A 20,971-nucleotide genomic window follows, 5' to 3' on the forward strand; every position below is an offset into this window, starting at 1 on the left:
TGTGCGCATTAAGGAACTACTAGGTCACCAAGGCTTAAGTGTAAAGTCAACAGCACAGTCCGCTAAATGACAAGGCACTGTGTTGATCATGTGTGGGCTCAGATATGGTTAAATCCATCTGAAGCCAGAAGCTAGAGTAATAAGCAGCACTACCAAAATAAAGACCACCACATAAAGTGGGAAGAATTCGAATTTTTAGCTCTACGTTCTTGCAAAATATAAATGGGGAGACCTATTAACCCTAGCATTTCAGAAATAAACATTATTCCCTCTGCAATTTTGTAGAGTGCATTTCTACATACAACGGTTTCTCCTAGAGGTTGCATTACAAACCCAGTGTTGATCAGTCATGGATAAAGAAAAACAAATGCAGGTAAATTTTAAAGACCTCACCTAAAGACAATGTCTCAATTGAGGAGATTCCGAAACAAGCCCCTAAATATATATATAATCTCAAATCAGGACCTAGGTCTCAGCACAGGTTGGTATTGCCATTTTAACGGCACAAAAAGAGTCCTCCAGATTGACATGTATTTGAATGGTTCAAAAGTGAATGTATGTTATAGTCAAACTAAATTATCTAAATGTTACTCAAACACAAAGAAGGGGATATTTAGAGACAGTAATCTGGGAGGAAGGAATCTATTTTAAGACATAAGGGGTAGTTTATCCCCCTCAAAGGAGCGAACCAGGGTACAGAACTATGCTGGAAATATTCAAATGATCGATTCCGTTACGCTGGAACAGTTGCAGAGAAATAATTTTATATCAGCAAATTTTAATTAAGTTTAGAACATTAAATAATCGTGCTCGGTGTAATGAACAAGCTGGAAATATACAGGCGTGCTGAGTTACGTTGCAAACATACAAGCTCCTGCGTGGAAGGGTTTTTGGTTGTGAGTGAGGAGTGCCAGCAAAAACGACCATGGGCAAAACAAATAGGTTTTGCTTCTATGAAATCGGTTTTTTTTGTCAACGTTTTTAGACTTGTCACACAGCAGCTCTAGGTGCAGAGCAGCATGTTTTAAAGTTTGAAAAAATAGTGCTGCTGTGTGACAGGTCTTAACAACATTTGCAAAACCAATAGATTTCGTAGAGGGGAAACATACTGGTTTTGCCAATGCTTGTTTTGCATCCTTTCACATTAATATTCTGACCTACATTCTCTCTTAGGGCCCACAGATTCGTATGGACCAGGCTGTGGCCAAAAGGGAGAAAGGCAGAAAATGGGGACGAATGAAGAAGAGAAAGATAAGGAAACAGTAAAAAAGAGAGAAACTAGCTATTATAAAGAATACGTAAAAATGACATAAAAAGACAGGAAGTGTAGAATATTGAAAAAAAAGGCATGAGGTGGAATCATGCCTGGGAGACGTTGGCAGTCGGCATCCCAGATGTTCAGCAGCTGTGGCGGCCGCGCTCCTGGGTACAAGTACTTGTTTACCACAAATTAAACACTTCATCTCTCTCGGTTGTCCCTTTCCAGTCTCTGTAACTTTTTCAATTTCTTTGGGGTGCAGTTGCGGTACATATTATACACCTACTAAAGATGGGGTCATAATGAGCATATATCCCTGTGGGCTTGAGATTAACTCACTGTGAACGGCTATGCGCAAAAGCATTCAAAGATGGCGACTTTGTATACCACAAAACTACCATGCAAGTTGCTTATTTCATAGATAATAACTTGTTCTTCATATACAACGACTGCTGCAGTTTCTAAGCGCTGTAAGCAAAGGTTCGAATTATCGCTCAGCTCAATTTAACTGTATGAATTTACCTATTCGAAAAGATGGAAGGCTGAGTTCAGCTTTGCCAAGATTTGGCCTCATGCTCGGCAGCTCACAGTTTATGTCAGCAGTGAGAATTAACTCGAATGATGGGTAGGGGTGGGCCTAGTAATGGGGTAAATGAATGGAAGTCACAACTTGCCCACAATCACACCATAGAGTCAAGGGGAAGTCGGGATCTGAGCCCAAGTGCTTCAAAGCAATACATTTTCCTTTTTAGTCAGATCATCCAGACATTTGACTGACATTACCTTCATAAACTCCTAAATTCTTCCCTGTGGAGAATGTTCTAGCAGGCAGCCCTTTCTGTCCAGTTCCAATCACAAGTGACCGGAAGGCATTCTTTGTCCTAACTCCACGCGACAGCAAAAGCAGGCGAAAGCAAGAAGTGAAAGAGGCGTTCTAGCCAATGAGATGCATTGACAGCATAGCAACACTGCAATATAACAATGGTAATTTCAGGTAAATCAGGGGGTGGGTTCTAAGCACTGTTTAAGATTTTTTTCCATTTACAAACGGCTTTGCTAACACATTCTGGGAACTGTAGACCCAAATTCCAAGGAGCAACTCAGTTCTGGAACCTTGGATCAAGTTTGTGGACACTTAAAGAACCCAAACAGGACCTCTGGAAAATGATCCAGAAGTTTGGAGCAAGTTTTCTAAAAAGCTCCATAAGCTGAAGAGGTAAATTGTGAGAGTTGTAGTCCCAGACCCCAAGAGGCAAACCAGAGTCTCTGAAGCCTTGGCTGGTGCCATGGACCACTTTCCCGAATCAAGAAAACCCTTTCTCAGGATAACAACTTCATTGCTCCAGATGAATATCCGGAAACGTTATAGCCTGCTTGGAAGAAAAAAAAATCACTAAATCTACAGGGCGCCGGCACAATGCTGCCCACATGCATGACCTTAAGTGAAACATCATCTTTCATTCAACTTAATTTACCCAATTATAAACTGAAAGTACTTGTTTTGCTCTAAATATCAATCACAATATTCTACCACATTGTTGCAGTTTTTGTATCCTGACAAAGAGACAATGGAAAACATTACCATTCTAGCTTTGCGCTGCAAAGTAGCTGTGAAAAGTACTGTGTGGACTTCTAGAAGGCTGAAGGAGGTGGCAAACAGAAAGGTTATTAAAGTGTGTTCAACACCGTTAGGTGTTCAAACAAAGCATGTGGTATCTGAAGGCTATGAATCACACTAAGAAGAAACACTATTATTTAAGAAAGTTCAACATGTTCTGTTTCACGTCCAAGCAACTTGCAAAGAAAACTGAGCTTTTACTAATCATTTTTACATTACAATACGAATATTTTTTTTTTTAAAGTACTGATGAAAGAAAGTGTCAGGATAAGAATGTGCCATTTGCAACAAAATCGTAAATGTTTTTTTTAGTTTTAAAGAAAAGAATTCTGATTTTATATTAAGCCCTTTGAGGATACCAACGATATCACTCCTGACATGCTAACTGTATATCAGTACAACACAGAACACACTAGGTAACTGATATTGCATCCTATGCGAAGTACCAATGATGCAAAAACAGTAGCTTCCCAATACTACATAATAAATGAGCGATCTCTGCATTAGTCAAAAGGGATCTGTTCTACTACTACAGTTTTGTCCTGGGGCACGAACGAATACTAATATATGAATTAAGAAATTAATAAAAACTAAGGGCCTGATTTAACGTTTGGCACACGGGTTACTCCGTCACAAACGTGACAGATATTCGCCTGCTGTATTAAGATTCCCTATGGATATAATCGGATTGTAATATGGTGGACGGAATATGCGTCAAATTCGTGACGGAGCAACCCCATTCTCCAAAATCAGGCCCTAAGTCTTGTGTGAATTTTAATAAGAACTATTTAAATAAAATATTCAATTGTATCTGAAGTTGAGCGTTCTTGAAGAATGAGAATGGTATTATCACACTTCTAACAATCAGCTATAATAATAGTGAGGTAGCATAGGTCACAAACACATATGGAGATTGCCCATTTATTAATTTGTGCTTCTTCTCAGCCATGACAGAGGTTCTCCTTGTTTATATTAAAAATTGAACCACTTGTGATTCCTACTACGTTCACACAAAGTTTGGAAACTTGAGCAGACAGTTTGATAGAAATGAATGAGCATGATACAAATCCGGTCGAAGCAACCCTCCCTTATCTTTACTGCTGCATCACTCTATCAGCCACTTTTTAATCAGTATTGGTGATATTGAAGGTTGACCCCTTGGCTGTTGCAGCCGTGAACGGCTGTTTTCTGCTGCTCCTTTTCTTTTAAGCATTAGGCAAGGTTTATTTTCCTTGAAAGCAGCGTTTGTGATTGTGGCATTTTCACTCGAATGGTGCATTTTTTTAAAGCATCTCCCTGCTCTTACTCTTATATTCTGTAATGTTTGCTATGATCTTAAGCAATCGTGCAATCAGAATAGAATTTGAACTCTATCAGCCCCAATAGCACAAAACTCGACTTTGAAGTAATGTCGTGTTTTTGCAAAAAGAACTGGACAGCAGAGTGCCAAGTTACAACACAGCATGACTGGACTCCACACCCCTGCTTCCATCATTTCTAGACATGGATTCCATCTAGTGTGTGTAAACTGAACATGGAACTGTTGGTGCAGACATAAAGACCAGAATCAGCCCACACACTGTGAAACTGGTTTAAAAGCAAGAAATCAGCCTTTCACCTCTGCCAAACATGCTCATATTTTTGTAGCACATAGCTAGCGAGGCTGTTGGATGAGTCTGCTCAGCGAACTCTAGTGAGTCAGTGATCACCAACATTTGAGGTGTGTGATTCTGCAAGGGAAGACACCGTCTGGATATTGAATACAAGGTCCACTACTTTTGAAAGCTGAAAAAACGGAGGACATATATGTAGCTTGCTATCTTGAACACACTTTGGTTGACACAAAGGAAAAGATCAGCCAAATCTATTGGGTTCTCACCGGACAGTTCTCTGCACTTAACAAATCACATTAAACATTTCATGCAACAAGCAACATTGCGCCAACCACACCTTTTTTTGGAAAATGAAGAACTCTATTTGTCCTCAGGACGTCAGGCCTCCTATACAAGCACTAGTTCTCTCGCATAATGACATGGAAAATTAACAGCATTAACAGACAAGTCAGGTGACTTTCGCATTTGTAGTCTATTGGTTTCTCCCAGTCACCATTTAGAGTGAAATCCAAGGACATCTGGTTCGATAACCAACTTAGCGCGTCATTGCATACACCAAACTTCTGCAGCTAGATCAACACTGTACTCTAAAAATGTTAAAGCGTTGCATTTAATCTCTGGGCGTTAGACTACCGTTTCACGATCTATATACTTTTAAAGAAAGAAAGGCACAGAGAGTAGATGATCTTCTGGAGGACTCTCAATGCTGTCAACCACTCCAATATAGCCAATCCCTGCACAAATCGGCAGCATAGTGTTAAAAAAGGGGGCTGTTAGACGTTTCCCTAATGAAGCTTAAAGAAGTGCACATGTACGTGTATATAGTCATACTGTCTTCAGAAGAGTATTTCTGTATCACTTACAAGGCAGCTGATGTCAGTAAAAGTCAAAGGCACCCAAATCCGAATATAATTGTCTTAATATTATAAGTGTGGAAATTTACTAGGGATGATTTACAAGGAGTGAAACTGTGAGTAGCGTTGAAAATAGGTAAGAAATGGTCAGATCGTTGCACCATTCTAGTACATCCAATGTTCTTGAAATCCAGGCCACAATTCTCTGAAACATGAACGACGCAGTTTTAAAACCGAAGTTCCATGTCATCTCATAGTCATGCGTAAGTTAAAGGACAGCAATGAATAAGCAGGATGTTTTGCTGATAAAACACCTGAACAGGAAGAAGTTAGGACATGCCAAAATAAAAAGGTTCCTGTGGGTTTCATCAGCAATCGTATTCAAGAGCAGGAAGTTATCAGGCACAATAGTTCTCCTTAGCACCATGTGTATGCTTTCTTTTCCGGGTGGAGACAACACTCTGGTTTCCCCAAAACTATATAAAATAAATTCAAAAATATAACTACATGTAAATAAAATGCATAATTACATTCTAGGACAAACATAAAAAAGTCCAGAACTATATATTATGAGTTCTTCTTTAACAAGAGATCACCGAATCTTTCTAGTAAGCAATAAAATATAAACAATTCTAATGTGTGAAGAGAGCGGACAACGGGAACCTGTTTTAAGGCCCAACCTTAGCAGTGGTCCTAGATACCCGTGCTTCTTCATTGTACTTTTTGTTCTTCTTATGTACATATTACAAATGTCTACTTGCATTTTACCACCTGTGATGGTTAATATGAACTTTAGGCACTTCAAATCAGAATAATTTCAAGCTTCTATGACAAGCTCCCTTGAAACATTAGTATCAAAAAGACACCTGCCAATACTTAAGTACAAGTTACAGGTTTAACTTCCCTGTACAGAATATCCAGGCACCTTTTCGTCTACAGCGCCTTTACTTTTCGTCTGGTGTTAAAACCGGTAAGAGGGTAATAGCTGCGACCATAAGCACAGTTTAACGTGACTATGCAGTAGAAAGGGAAGGCGTTTTTTTTTTTATGAGATACATCTTTTGGTGCAAAAAGTCGACCCTGTGCAAATTCATCGGTTGGACATACTATACAACCTGCATTGTTATGCATCTAAAATACAGTAAGATGCACTTCATATAGAGCGTTTTTACGTCGTAAGCTCTACGTCGTAAGCTCACCACTGCCAGCCACAATGATTAACCACGGAACATACAGTCGCTGCAACACCCCTCTAAGAGGTAGAATAGGACAGCCCGCCTTTCAACAACATTTCCAGCCTCTCGCGCCCGTAGAATACTCTGCAGCACGCACGCGCAACACACAGCTCCGCCCCGCTTGCCGCCTGCACTTCCGTGTTTACAACTCGAACAGAAATATCTTCTTCCCTCCAATTCCATCCGCGTTGTCGTCGGTACCATTTGCCAATCACAGCGTCCCAAAGACGCCCGTGCCCCGCCCACTCAATGAACCCGCTACCTTTAATAGGCTGTCTGGAATTCGTTCGAAAACGTGTTCGGGAAGTCGATTGGCCATCGCGGAACGTCAATCCGAAAAATTTAATAAAAAAGAAATAATTAATGAACAGGGCACCCTGTAGACTCATTTTTGATATAATATGAGAGGTACGGAATAAGCGGAGTAAAACTAAGGAGCCCGTTCGTTTTAGAGGCTTTCGACGCGTCGTTGGGAGGATTACAGCCTCGAAAGAACGTTCTCGCTCTGCACGTTCTGTCCACTTACCCCCGCCACATTTCTAGTTTAGTTTTGTGTTTAAACCAAAACATCGTACACAAGAGCGAGCGGGCTAAACAAACACAAGCACCGGATTAGGCACCGTGAACGGTTGTTAAAACGTGTGTCCCAAAACTCACCTTAACTACCCATGGCTACGGGTATTGCGAGGGGGAGGGCCCGGAGCTGCGTGTGCGGGCTCCAGGAAGACAACAAGCCCCAGGCGCCCGCACACACCAGCACTTCCTGGTTGCAGAGCCTCGTACGGCTACAGCCCTCCGGCGCGGGCCGAGGCTCTAAATGCAGTACACAGAGCGAAGCCCCTGCCTGCCGAGGTGGCGTACGAGAAGACACCCCTGCCTCTCCCCGTTCCTCACCGTGTCACGTCAGGAACGGAGGCTTAGCCTGCTCCTGCAACAACACTTCCTGATTCAGCGCATGCATTGGGGGCGTGCACGGGGCTGGCACCCGGAGGCCCCGGCTGCACGCCCCGGGCCCGCGGCACCCTCCCGTCCGATGCATGAAACCCGCTTACCGGCGCGGATGAGCAGATCCAACTGGTTGGTGGGCCCCCCGTGCAGCGAGGCCGCCATGTTGATCGTGCAGGAGCCGCCGCCGCGGGTCACATGGGGCTGCCTGTGGTGCGGGGGCGCCTAGGCCCGCGGCGTCGTGCCGTTACACCGCAACGTCCTGCAGAACGGGATCCGGCCGGGCGAGCCTCGGTCTCTAGCGGAGGACGGAGCCAGCAGCGGCGGAGTCTGAGCACTTCCTGGCACAGCAGCAGCTGCAGAGCGACGCTTCCGCCTCCCAGACAGGAAGTGCCGAGCCGCTGCCCGGAGCACGCCGCGCACACACCCCCTCCCAGCCAGCAGCGGCTGCACAGAGCGCACCGGGGCAGACCGCTAGCACCCAGCCGGCCGGCGAGCAGCACACGCCGCCGCGGAGAGCCGCAGCTTGCGGTAAGGGAGGGCCGCGGGGCGAGGGCCGCGCAGGGACCCGAACAATGGCCCGTTTCTGCTCGCATATTCACAGCGGCACCTGTGCCAATCACAGCCAGTGCAGGGTGGACTCAAGCCGGCGCTTCACACGTGCGCTGGTCTCCTAAACTACAACATACGCGGGGCTCTTCCGGACAGTAACTACACACACGTTCATATTTACGCATTCCCTGCCATTCAGAGGCGCGCACACGTTAAATTGTCTAAAGTCTCTTCTAAGTAAATCCACTGTGAAGTTTATGCTTAGTACGCTAACAACCTTCAAACACTGATTCAACTTCACAATCTATTGCAGCTCCGACACTGCCTCTTTGTCAGCCTTCTGCCAGAGGGTGCCATTTTATTAGTTAATTTACTTTACTCACGTTTTTTGTTTTTTTTGTTTTAGGGAATATTTCTAATTTGTCTATATAAGCATGTACTTATATCTTAACGATTCATACGCCTTGGCTTCTTCATACAAAAGAAATAAGGATGGCAACTCATTTCATGCCGTTTGGACTTGGCACTGTAATGAACGTCACTTAACTATAGCTTATTGTTTAAGTTGTTCCCCCAAATAATTAGATGCTACAAGAAATCCACAGCAAAAGATTTTTTTTTTTTTTTAAACAACTTTCTCCCGTTAAGTAGGAACGGAAACGTAAGGTTCACTGAATTTCACTCCGAGTACAACAAGATTACGAGAAGCGTTATTTAGCCACGGGGGTGCTCTTGGAGGCGGGCAGAGGGACCCGGTGGTCAACATATACCAGCATAGACTCATAACATGAAAAAAGCCAAATACAAGTCCGTGCTTTTCATGCGGTCTGGGGCCGTAACAAGTTCCCTCCTACTCAACACACTAAACCTTGAGCTTACATTCGGCATACGCCCGCATTGAACCTGACGTAAATGCTGTCACAAAATGTTCCTAACAATCCTCACAGTGTGCCCTCTGACTGGTCTATTTACCAACACAATTTTCGTAATAGTAACTTATTAAGGATACTTCATTAAAAAAAAATAAGGCGATCTATTTGAAAAGTGTTTTGGTACGCCCCTCCTTCCCCGCAATTAAACTATTTGGATTAAAACAGAATTTGTATTGAAACGGGCATTCTAGTTGCAACTATTCTGAACAACTTTGATATATAGTCAGTAATGTACTCTTTTGCATCCGTTTTTAAACACAAGTTGAAAAACCTAGTCTCTTAGTCTAAATCCTAACTCTTTCCATGCAGAAATCGTGTTCCTTAACATAGCTAGAATTATTACAAAAACCCTAACGCCCCGATTCGGCCCCGAAAAGAGTGGCATTAATAGCACCTGATCTATTCGTACACCGCATAGTAGTATGTTACGATGTCTGCCCTTAAAATGGCATAACAAATATTTTGATGTTAACCGCACCCAAAATCCGCACTGCCATGTTTTTTTACCAAACATTTTCCATTAGTACGTTTCGGTGGGATTGACCTGCCAAAATTTCCATGGGAAATATGCAAACGAGGGTTTAGGGAGGGCGCATTTTACAACAAATACGTGCGATAATAAAGGTTCTCTCCCTCGTTATATGCCCTCGCATGAGTCTTGGGCTTCTAACTTGGGCTTAGAGCATTTAACAATTGGTACAGAGCCCGGCACCAAGGTATATTGCAATATTATGACTCATGTCACAATTAATCGGTCATAATATGCGCCTCAGTCAGTCTTTAATGTGTACTCTTTACATTATGGAGAATGCGGGAGAGGGTTATTTTCTTGATAACCTTTGAGTGGTGAGACAACAGGGCGAACTTGTTTATCTGGGAGCCCTTGGGGTCCTTTGAGAAGTGTGAACCTGGTGCAGGCAGATTACCCTAAAAGGCGAGAGTAAGCCTTATGGATGTCGTGCGCAGTGGCTGATAAAGATGAAAACCCGTTAGTTCTGTTGACTGCTTTCCCCTCACTCGAAAACCACCCTTTCACATATGGAATTAGAAGAGATGAAAGGGGTGGGTGGGAGGGGGGGTAAATGAACGTATTGGCTACTTGTAGCAGGCGTGGCAATCCTTTACAGAAAGGCCATATTAACAGCATGATGTGTAAAAACATAATATGCTCAAATTGTCGAACAAGGGGTGTTTTCAGGATGGAAAAGTGTCACTGTGCTCAACTATTCATGGGAATAGGAAAATGGAGGTGTGCTTCACGATGGTATGAACCACATCGTCGTGCTGGTAGTGGTACCCACAGGGATGGCAAAAGAAAATACACTGAAGATGTATTGCACATCAATAGCAGACTGGAAACATAATGCATGAACAAAAAAGGTGACTGTTTTCTGTACCCCTCCACCCCTGTCTGGTTTCAGCCCTCACCAAGTTAGTGGGAGAAGGCTCTAAGTGCCCCAGAGAGTGCCACCTGCTGCCCATAGTCTCTGCTTGTGCAGTATCTATTTAAACAGGTCCATATAAACATCAGCCCACAAGTCACGCACCCTGGAACACCTGCGAGGCACCACACAGCTAGCAGAACCACTTTAGGACTGACTGCAAGGGGCACACATGTCACACAACCACTCTGCACGCCCCCCTATTGTAAGAAGATCACATCACTAAGAGATCCTCGAGCCACTAATCACTTAATACACTTCTTGGTTCCTGGTAACTTTCCTCGTGCTCGGTTACTCAACTCCATAATCACTCACTTCAAGCTTGAAGGTCTGTCAGTTACGTTCCTGGAAAGCCTACTCAACTCAATTTACACCACTTCATGTGCACATAAAGATGATCAGTGAACTTGGTTGCCAAGAAAAATACAGTATTATTCCCAAGAGTTTACAATTGTGTGTAAGCTCACAGAAATAGTTTGTATTCCAACATACAGAGCAAGTCCCATCAACACCACCTTCCTTTATACAGGAAGTAGTCTCCATTAAGTGATACCGCACAACACTCATACTGGGCAGTGGGGTCAGTTGAACTCCATGGAAACTCTTGGGTTAGTGTTAGTGGACATTCACTGAGTGTCACTCAGGTACTTATGGTGGTAAGACCTAAGCATCCAACCTCCAATTAGACTCCTGCACAATATAACAGGCATTAACGTAATCATTGCTTTCCACCTGACAAATGTTCTGCATGTATTCCAGCCATATGGCCGAACATGCCTTAATCACTCTTTCTTAAAAAAAAAAAAACGCCATTGATTATTTCCAATCTTAAATCTAGCGTTGCCAAATAAAATCATGGATGGCAATATTTTTTAAATGCTAAAAAAAAAAACCATGGAATCACATACCTCATGCTATGATGACACATTTAAGCCAGACGGTTTTGGCAAAGATAAGTCAATGAGGGAGCAATAGCAATCATGATCACCACATCTTAGGGCATGGCAGATCACGCAATTCAGTTGTACTGGCAGCGTCAAAGGACTGGAATATCTGGTGTGATTTGGGACTGAATACAACTCTTTCCAACTGCAATCAAGGGATACAAATTAACGGTCTTCCCTGTTCAGTCAGGTGGGTAATCAGTGCCTGATTCCAAGTATCAGAACTTTCAACCTTTTTTTTAATGGGTACTTTTGCCTACTCTGCTGGGAAAGAAGTACCTGAAGCCGACATTGTTCAGGCACGTCTTTGCTTTATAACCCCAGAGAGCATACCAGTTCCAGACACCATGCACCAAATCATGATCTAAAAGTCATAACACAATATGCAGTACCAATCAAAGTCGACAATAGGAACTATGCACACTCAGTCTTGTTGTGAGGTGGATGAACAAATGCAGAGGAAATACTGATTTCCACAAGTTATATTCCACTTTGCAGATCTGTGTTCTGAAGTAGCTTTTAAACAAGTTAGTGCAATATAATATTCAAATTGAATAGCCACACCTGATTTGAGCTAACAGGTAATTAAAGAGTACTGACATCCATCTCTAGAAAATGGCTTATCTTGGTGTAAAGCTTCAGCAAAGACATTCTGGGCTTAAAGGCCAGCGGGAACACACAATTTAAAAAGTCACCAATTTGCAAAGCTTGCAGCTGTAGGATACTAGTTTTTTGGGGGTTGAGTAAGATTTGTAGGATCTTTTTTGTGGAAAGCGTTTCTCCGAGTGTGTCATGTTATTTGTAAAGCTAGAGTTATAATGGAATGAGTTGACTATTTGCAAATGCTCTTAATATCTGAGCACTGAATGTGTCGGTTTTAATAAGGCAAGAGGTGGTGGGTTGTAAAACTCTTAGCAGAGCCAACTAAATTACACCTACCTCTTATAGGATTTTCTCTGGCTGTTGGGAAATAGTGCTGTATAACTAAGCAGACTGCATCCATGTCTGACCTCACAGTTGATGACCCTCTGAAACACCCTTCCACTATGCCCAGAAAGGAGAAGGGGGGGGGGGGGACCTTTTGTTCTGTGACACATTTGTACTCTTACAACCCCTAGTAACATTATTTCTTTAATACTAACTGCACATTTTTCTCTTCCAGGCACAACACTCAGACGCAGCAGTGATGTGGCAAACTTATTTAACGTTAAAAAATGACAACAAAAAGGGAAGACCCAGAACGCTGGATGTCTAATTTAGACGACAAAAGTGAAACAGTAATTTTCGGTTGGCAAAACGCAAGTTTAGGCACATGGTTTAAAATGAAGATTTGACCTAGAATACGTTTTAAGTAAAAAGGAAGAGGTCTTAGTTGGACACTTAAATGAACGTGGCAATCAAAGGTAAGGTTTTGCTGGATAAGGTGAATACAAGAGACACAACTTTATTCTTAGTGATCTTGTTTGTCAGAGAAGCACTGAAAATGCTCGCATTTTGGCAACCACGGAGTAAGCCTAAAGACTATTTTCACACAGTTGGCAGAGAAAATAAGTTCTAAAAATAGTGCAGACGTGGGCTGCTATTTTGTACACGGCCATCTGAGTACAGTGCTTACTATCATTTGATATGAATCAACTATTTTATTGATGTTCAGGTACTTCATCATGAATTAAGTACTTGCTGTGATGGTCAGTCACTTGCTATGTAGCTCCTGCTAACACTAACGCGATCGTAGAGCTAGGAGTAGCTTCTCATTTAAGACACCTTTCCATCCTGTATTTGCTCAAAAAACCTTATTTAAAGACTTTTCGGTACAGAGGCGATTCACATAACGTATACAATTGAATTCATATTTTATTATCCTAATGCAGCTGATTTATGGACCAGTCCTTTGTATTATAATTTTGCGTACACATGCACTCCTCTACAACACACACTCATCCAGCAGGGTTACCTAGCTACTATACAAAAACAAACTCCCTTCCAGCTGGGAAACACATTCTCAGTGTTGGCTAGTGTAGGAAAGTGTCACTGTTGGCATGGTTACCCCCCACTTTTTGCCTAGTGTTGATGCCAACTTTGATTGAAAGTGTGCTGGGACCCTGTTAACCAGGCCACAACACCAGTGTTCGTTCCCTAAAACTGTACTTTGTTTCCACAATAGGCATAGCCCTGGCACACAGTTAAGTCCCTTGTAAAAGCTGCCAAGGGCCCTGTGGCCAGGGAAGGTCTCTAAGGGCTGCAGCATGTATTATGCCACCCTAGGGGATCCCTCACTCAGCACTTGCACACTGCCTTGCAGCTTGTGTGTGCTGAAGGGGAGAAAAATACAAAGTCAACATGGCACCCCTCTGGCAGGCCTCACAGCCCTAAGGCAGGGTGCACTACATCACAGGTGCGGACATAGCTGCATGAGCAATATGCCTCTACAGTGTTAAGTCTATTCTTAGACATTGTAAGTCCAGTGTTGCCATATTGAGTATATGGTCTGGGAGTTTGTCATTACGAATTCCACAGCACCACAATGGCTTCACTGAATACTGGGAGATTTGGTACAAAACTTCTCAGAACAATAAACCCACACTCATGCCAGTGCAGGATTTATTGAAAAGTGCACACAGAGGGTGTTAGACTTGGCATCCTTGACATGGTCTCCCTTAACATTTTGCCTCGGTTTCCCAGGTTGTTGATCTGTGCTAGACTCTGTTTTTGCAGTTTTTGTTACTCTGGGCACTTTACCACTACTATTCAGTGCTCCTATGTAAAATGTATGTGTAACTGGATTGGCATATTTGATCTACTGCTATGTCCCTAGTACAGTGCACTAGAGGTGCCCAGGGCCTGTAAATAAAATGCTACTAGTCGGCCTGCAGCAATGGTTGTGCCACCCACATTAGTAGCCCTGTAAATATGTCTCAGACCTGTCACTGCAGTGTCTGTGTGTGTTTTAAACTACCATTTAAACTTGGCAAGTGTACCCACTTGCCAGGCCTAAACCTTCCCTTTCTTACATGTAAGACACCCATAAGGTGACCCCTAAGTAGACTCATGGGCAGGGTGCAGTGTATGTTTAATGTAGGACATATACTGATGTGTTTTTATAAGACCTGACAGTGAAATACTGCCAAATTCATTTTTCACTGTTGCAAGGCCTCTCTCTCTCTCTCTCTCTCTCTCTCTCTCTCTCTCTCTCTCTCTCTCATATATAGGTTAACATGGGGGCTACCTTTAAATATGATTAAAGTGTAGATTCCGTTTGGGAGCAGATGGACATTTGGAGTTTGGGGTCTCTGAGCTCACAATTTAAAATTACATCTTTTAGTAAAATTGCTTTTGAGATTGTGTGTTTGAAAATGCCACTTTTAGAAAGTAGCCATTTTCTGGCTTAAGTCATTCTGTGACTGCCTGTTTGTGGCTTCCCAAACCCCCCTCATCTGCCCTCCGAGTCGTGGTACTTACCTGCTGGCTGACCGGATTCCGAGTAACCCATGTCTCCATCGGAGCCCACGTTTATGTGGTGCCTCTTTGACCTCTGCACCCGACTGGCCCCGTGGTACTGGTGGTGGGTGTTTGGGGTTATCTTGAACCCTCAACAACTGACTACCTACACCCCAGAGATAAGAACTGTAAGTTGTATACTTACCTGCAAAACTGTACTATCTTTTCTTCCCCAGGAACCGTTGAAAACTAATGTGTACACTTTAAAAATAGCTTTTTGCCATTAAAAAAAAAAATGTATACATTGTTCTATTCAAAGTCTTGATCATATATATATGCAGAGTACCTTTCATTTTATGTACTTACCTGCAAACTGAATCTTGGGGTTTTAGAAATAAATTAACAAACCATATTTTTCTATATAAAATCCTATTGGTCTGGAGTTAAGTCATTGAGTGTGTGTTTCTTCTATTGCTTGTGTGTACAACAAATGCTTAATGCTACCCGCTGATAAGCCTAACTGCTCGACCACACTACCACAAATAGAGCATTAGTATTATCTATTTCAGTTTCTGTGAAGCCTCTGGGGAACGCCTGGACTCTGTGCGCACTCTCTCATTTCGATATAGTATATACAAAGCCATCTTCCTACAACTAGCATTTTGTGAAATTCTTTCATCGGACTTATTTCCTCACTCAATGCCAATCGCTTGTTAGCTGAGGCTTATATGATCCTGCACTTACGCTATGATATGCGACACTCCTTGGTATTCGAGAGACAGCACTTTTTTTTTTGACGTTCTATTCCCAGAAGTGAGGTGCATGGCTTCTTCAACGTTTTAAGGGCCTCTCATTTTCACTCAGTGTCATGATTATCTTCTGCAGGCCTATCAGTTCCCAGATTCAGTGTAACCACGACCTATGATTAGAAACCTCCTTGTTGACATAGGATTACTTGCGTAACTGCACACAAGTAGTGTGGTTAGCTGTCCTCTCTGAGTGATCAGTGGGTAGTTGAGTCTTTCAGCTATGCCCACTATTTTATAACAGGGAGCATGCTTAGTTTGGTGCTGAACATTAGGTGTATGTCACCCAGCACTTTACCCCAGTGTAATTTAAGTTTGGGACAGGGATGAAGACTGGCCAAACAATGGACACAATCTGCACCCCGATGAGCGGCAGATGGCTAGCTGATATGCAAGAATGGGGCATAGCAGACGGAAGGTGTCTGCAAGCTGTATGTATGGACAAGAATGGAGAGCGGGGGTCTAGAATTATGGGAGGGTATGCTGAATAATCTGCCGGAGGGTGATTTGCGCATGCCCCTTTACATCCAGTTTCAGGGTGCAAGGAACAGTTGGCGCCCCTCACAATTGACTCAAGGGCTCTGTCAGATTTCAAGACTGGATGAGTCCCCACATTTCAGAGGGAGAAGGGGTTGTGGGGGGGCGGGGGGTACTACAGCGGATTCTGTCCTCCCCTCCTTCCTCAGGCCGACTTGACTCTCCCCCCCCATCATTTCCCGCAGGTGCTCCCTAACTGCACCATTATAGAGTGGTTAAGAATCTGTGAACTTATTTTGAAACCTAAAGCTTTGCTTGCCAACCTCATTTAATTCCTCCACAAAGGTAAGAGCGGAAGGGCCTGAACCTTTACGGTCACCAGTATAGAGGTTCCATATACAGAGGCGATAGAGGGCAGCCTTGTCTTGTGCCGCTTCCCATATGTACTAGACCTTTAGAGTTTTCGTTAATACTAACCCAGGTTGCGAGTTCCCATAACTATTAACATTCCATGATTTAAACCTCAGACCAAAGACATGAGCGCTCACAGCTTTTAGAAGTAACGGTCAGTGTACACTATAAAACACTTTCTTCATCAGCAGGGAGAAGTAGTACTAACTTGTTTGACTCTGTGTAATTATGTGGAGAATACACCCAGTAATATCTTGCTTGGTCTGGGCTTATCAGGCTTTGCCTCTGTAAGAGACCTGAGCTGATGGAAGTTGCCTTCCCATGTGAATATAAGTGGCACCAAAAACATAGAACACTAAGGGCCAGATGTATCAAAGGGTTTTACTCATTCTGTGTCTATGGGAAATAGTGTTCATACATATGGCCCTAAAAGATGAGAATTTGACCTTCTGAGCCATGGTAACAAAGTACATTTTATTGGTAGGTTTGGCCCAGTGTGCACTGTCTATCAAAGAAATGTTGGACATCAGTTTTTAGATGATGGCAATCTCAATTAGTGTTCACCAGGTGGGAAATGGAACACAATAAAGGGAGCATATGGTGGGAAGCAGTCAGGTAGATGGAGGATTGCTAGGAAGGGACACAGGCAGAAAGATTTATAACATTTTAAAGTGCCGTACTGCCAAAGGGGCACTTTGGTGGAGATATGAAAGGACAACAATCCCCATACATGTAGCTTGTTTAGAGAGAACCAGGTTTTGGGGTTTTATGGAATTGCGGATTGTAGAAGAGGGGGTGACTAGGCATTTATAAAAAAAAAAAAAGGTTTGTATGGAGCAGTTGCTTGAATGAGGAGAAGGCTCAGTGAGACATAGAAGGCAGTAGTAAGAGGCAATGATTTTCCGACGCTCCTTCAAAGGCTTTCTAGAAAACCTTTTCTTCAAATATCCCTCTTCAGCTAGAGCTATGCAGTAATTCAACCAGTTGTGTTAACCAGTTCTATTACAGCAAACTGTTTTACTGGGATGTACTGTTGACTTTATCTGAAGTGTTTTGTTATGTGGTGCCGCATAGGACTTCCTGATGCAGAGCCATTAGGCAGCTGTGTTTTTTTGTGGGGTGGAAGGGGGGGAGTTACTTCAGTTTAGACAGACACTGTACTGCATGTCTAGGTGGTGAACAACCTGTTGGGTGAGTGACTGTTAGTAGTTGAGGTCTAGTAAAAGTTTGTGGTTTCCCTTTTTCTGTCTTCTTCAGGTGACACAGCCTACCTCAGCAGCCCTAGTCAAGCAACATGGAAACCAATTTTATCTAGGAATTGAAAGCTGTAGGTGGGTATTTTCTTTGTAGACTACAATGAGCATCATTGTAGCAACAAGAAGATTCACCCCTTGACATCAAGATCCAGTTTGTGTTGCAAGCCTGTTTAGGGTACTGCAAACTTAGTGGCAAACTATGGGACTACAGTTGCACCCCCACCAGCATGGACTTGTAATCCAGGATTGTGATCAGAAAGGTGGAATGTCAGAAGGCCTTAGGTGCCCTGTAGGCAGCAATAATGGTGTTCGTTTTTTTTTTTTTTTAAGGTATCTGACTACAGTCATCATTTCAATGTGCAAACTGATGTACCAGACAAGAGATGGAGCAGTTCTTGCTCTACTAAACAAGGGCAGAGCGCACAGTTTCATTTCAGTCGCAGATTGCTTTCACTTTCAAGCTTTGGTGCACTGAACCAAGTTCACTCGTGTAACATGGGTGTGAAAACAAACCTTGTAGAGCCTAGTCAGAGACTCAATTATGTAACGCCCAGAGACCAGAACAGTGCTGCCATTGAGAAGGAATGTCTCATGATAATGTAGATTCAGACTAGGTTCCTGCCTCACTTGCTTGGCATGAAGTGTATGGTCCAGACAGGTTATAAGCCTCTTAAGTCTTTGCTTTATAACCTCCAAGAACAGGCCATAATGCACCAAATCTTGATCCAAAAGGCCTAATACATTATGTACTACTACTATGCAGAGGATAATAAGAGTGAAAAGCCTAAGTTGCTCAGATGGTCCATTTCCTTCAAGTACTAGACTTCCTTGTGGAACATAAAGCCAGACTGCCGCACTGGAATGAAGACAGACTTTCCCCGACCTATCTGCTGAACTGAATACTGTACTCCAATGGTGAAGTAAGGTTCCCAGTAGTGGGAGGGGCGCCCATTATGACGGTAATGTTTCATACATAGTAATAAAGAAATGCACCACTACCATGAGTGACACCAGCTGTAGGTAATCTGGCTTTCTGGCCCATCATACACAATAATCCTGCATGCCGCCTTGTAATTCACCAAGCGAACCAGGGTCTGGCACTGATGTCTAGAAGGGTGAACCAAGCGCGCACTCTAGTCGACACAGAACAGCTGTCCATGTGCTGCGATATATGTATTATTTGGTTGTAAAAGCATACTGTTTTCCTGTTTGCTAACAGTAAGAAAAAGTTACTTACCTGCAGAAACTATCGTTCTTGTGGATAATCTTCCTACATGTGGACGTCGGGCATCCCCATTTACACATACCTGGACGTCTGACTCATCAGAGCTGGGTCACTGGAGGTCGTGGTGTGCCATCTGCAGTCAACAGTATGCCAGGTGTCACACTGGATCTGGAAACTTAAAAGCTCTCTCGTCACCAGTAGAGGACGCTGGCTTCATATTGACACTGGAAGTGGCATCAGATGAGGTCCCTGAAGCCATATAGCATCCTCCCTGATGCAGCAATGTCAGTTTCCATACATTTTTCCCCACCTTCAAGGCGAGTGCTAAAATATATGCATATTTGGGATCTTATTAATTTTCCCTTGAACTATCCATTAAATGAGGAGCTAGATGGGTTGGTAGGGAATCTGCAGTTAAAGTATCCACCAGAAAGATTGCTACCGCAGATAAGTAACTTTTTTTCTGCTGATGGATACTTCTACCTGTAGATTCCTCACATGTAGAATAGATTCCATAACCATACCCATACCTAACTAGTAGGAGAGTTGATGGATGATTATACCAAGAAATACTGCAAGATTGATCTGCCAAAACTACAATTTCTACACACCTCAGAATCTAGGGAGTAATGCATGGTAAACAGTTGCAGTGATGCCCAGGTGTCTGCCTTGCATATCTCTGCAATCGGAACTCCTCTTGTAAGGGAAGAAGTAGTGGCAACGGTGGACTGAGCCTCAACTCCTACCGGAGGTTTGTTCTTGGCCAGTGCATAGACTTTCTTAGTACTGAGGATTTCCCATTTGAAAGAGTCCTTATTTTTTTTTTTTTTTAAACACCACTTTACCATATGACTGACTGGTCATCCAGTCATATGTCCTTGGTGCAGTCCAGGTAATATTGACTCCCGGCCTAGGATCCAACTGCTCCTATACCTTCTTTGAAGGGGCAGGGTAGAAAGGTTTGAGATAAAAGTTCAGAATGGTGATGGACTGATACAGATGGAATAGAATCTCACCATCGTTGGCAGGAAAGCCCTGGACTACCTCTGGCAGAAGTCACCACTTGTGAGCAGCAAGTTAACAGATAATGCTGCCTCAGGCTGTCTGCTCTGATATTCTGCGGTCCCGCTATGTGATTAGTAGTGAACACAAGGCCACAGTCTCAACACCTCCAGACAACAGATGTGAGACTCTTCCTCCAGCCCCCCGCTTGTTGATGTACCACATCATCTTCCTGTAGTTGGTCAAGATATGGATGGACTGACCTTGAATATAGGGGAGGAAGGCCAACCAAATTGTCTGCAGTTCCAGCAGGTTGATGTGAAGAACCTGTACTTCTAGGAACCAGAGGTCTATGATCCTCCAGGTGCACTCCCAACCCTAAGATGGAGGCATCCATCGCTGCAGCTGGAGAAGGAGAGACGGCCACCCCCAAAGCAGAGCTTTTCTTCGTTACCCCATCAAGACACTGCCACCGCAGTGTTGGTGGCGATCACAAAGAAGTCTTACATATCTCCCAGTACTGCAGTCATTGCACGCAAAGGCACCACTGCAGGGCCCTTATGTGCCAACATGCATGCATGATTAGGATACAGGAAGCTAGCAGATCTAGGAATGTCAGAACTGGAACTCATGTCTGACTGAAAGGAGGGGACCATCTCCTGGATGTTGGCAGGTTCAGGCTTGTTGATCAAAAAACCCAGGTTGAACAGTAGGAATACTAGCAAAGGACTGCAGTTCTTCCCATTTGGCTGATTGTGGATGAGGGTAGATGAGAGCAGGTCTCCATATTATTTTGCAGAGGCTCCTCGTCTATATCTGGAGTGCTGCTCCACAAGGGCGCTGACAGCCATGTGCAGTATTCACACTTCATTATGCTTATGTAGTGGGTGCTCCAGTTTGTAAACATCATTTATATTACCTGCTAATAGAGCCACTACGTTCAACAAAGACTGTGCTCTGCAA

General features: G+C 43.3%; 1 protein-coding gene and 1 long non-coding RNA gene across 7 annotated transcripts in view; one reads left to right on the forward strand and one right to left on the reverse strand.

Moving 5' to 3' along the window:
* The window catches only part of ELF2 (E74 like ETS transcription factor 2), a 416,996-nt gene that overhangs the window by 93,218 nt on the left and 302,807 nt on the right, over positions 1-20,971 (reverse strand). The window contains exon 1 of one of the 6 annotated variants that reach the window (XM_069242256.1): positions 7,631-7,768. The exons of 3 other annotated variants lie outside the window; for them this stretch is intronic. In XM_069242256.1, coding sequence (XP_069098357.1) covers positions 7,631-7,688 — 58 coding nt within the window. In that variant the 5' untranslated portion in view covers positions 7,689-7,768. Of the gene's footprint in view, positions 1-6,542; positions 6,657-7,235; positions 7,329-7,630; positions 7,769-20,971 lie in introns of those variants that run through there. 2 more of the 6 variants (XM_069242262.1, XM_069242259.1) reach the window with 2 other exon arrangements.
* Positions 7,958-18,261, forward strand: LOC138301753 (uncharacterized). Its single transcript, XR_011205115.1, has 3 exons — positions 7,958-8,054; positions 12,556-12,796; positions 17,783-18,261. It is a non-coding gene; the product is annotated as an uncharacterized lncRNA (long non-coding RNA).

The sequence above is a fragment of the Pleurodeles waltl genome, chromosome 1_2, assembly GCF_031143425.1.
Source record: "Pleurodeles waltl isolate 20211129_DDA chromosome 1_2, aPleWal1.hap1.20221129, whole genome shotgun sequence".
NCBI classification, from domain to species: domain Eukaryota; kingdom Metazoa; phylum Chordata; class Amphibia; order Caudata; family Salamandridae; genus Pleurodeles; species Pleurodeles waltl.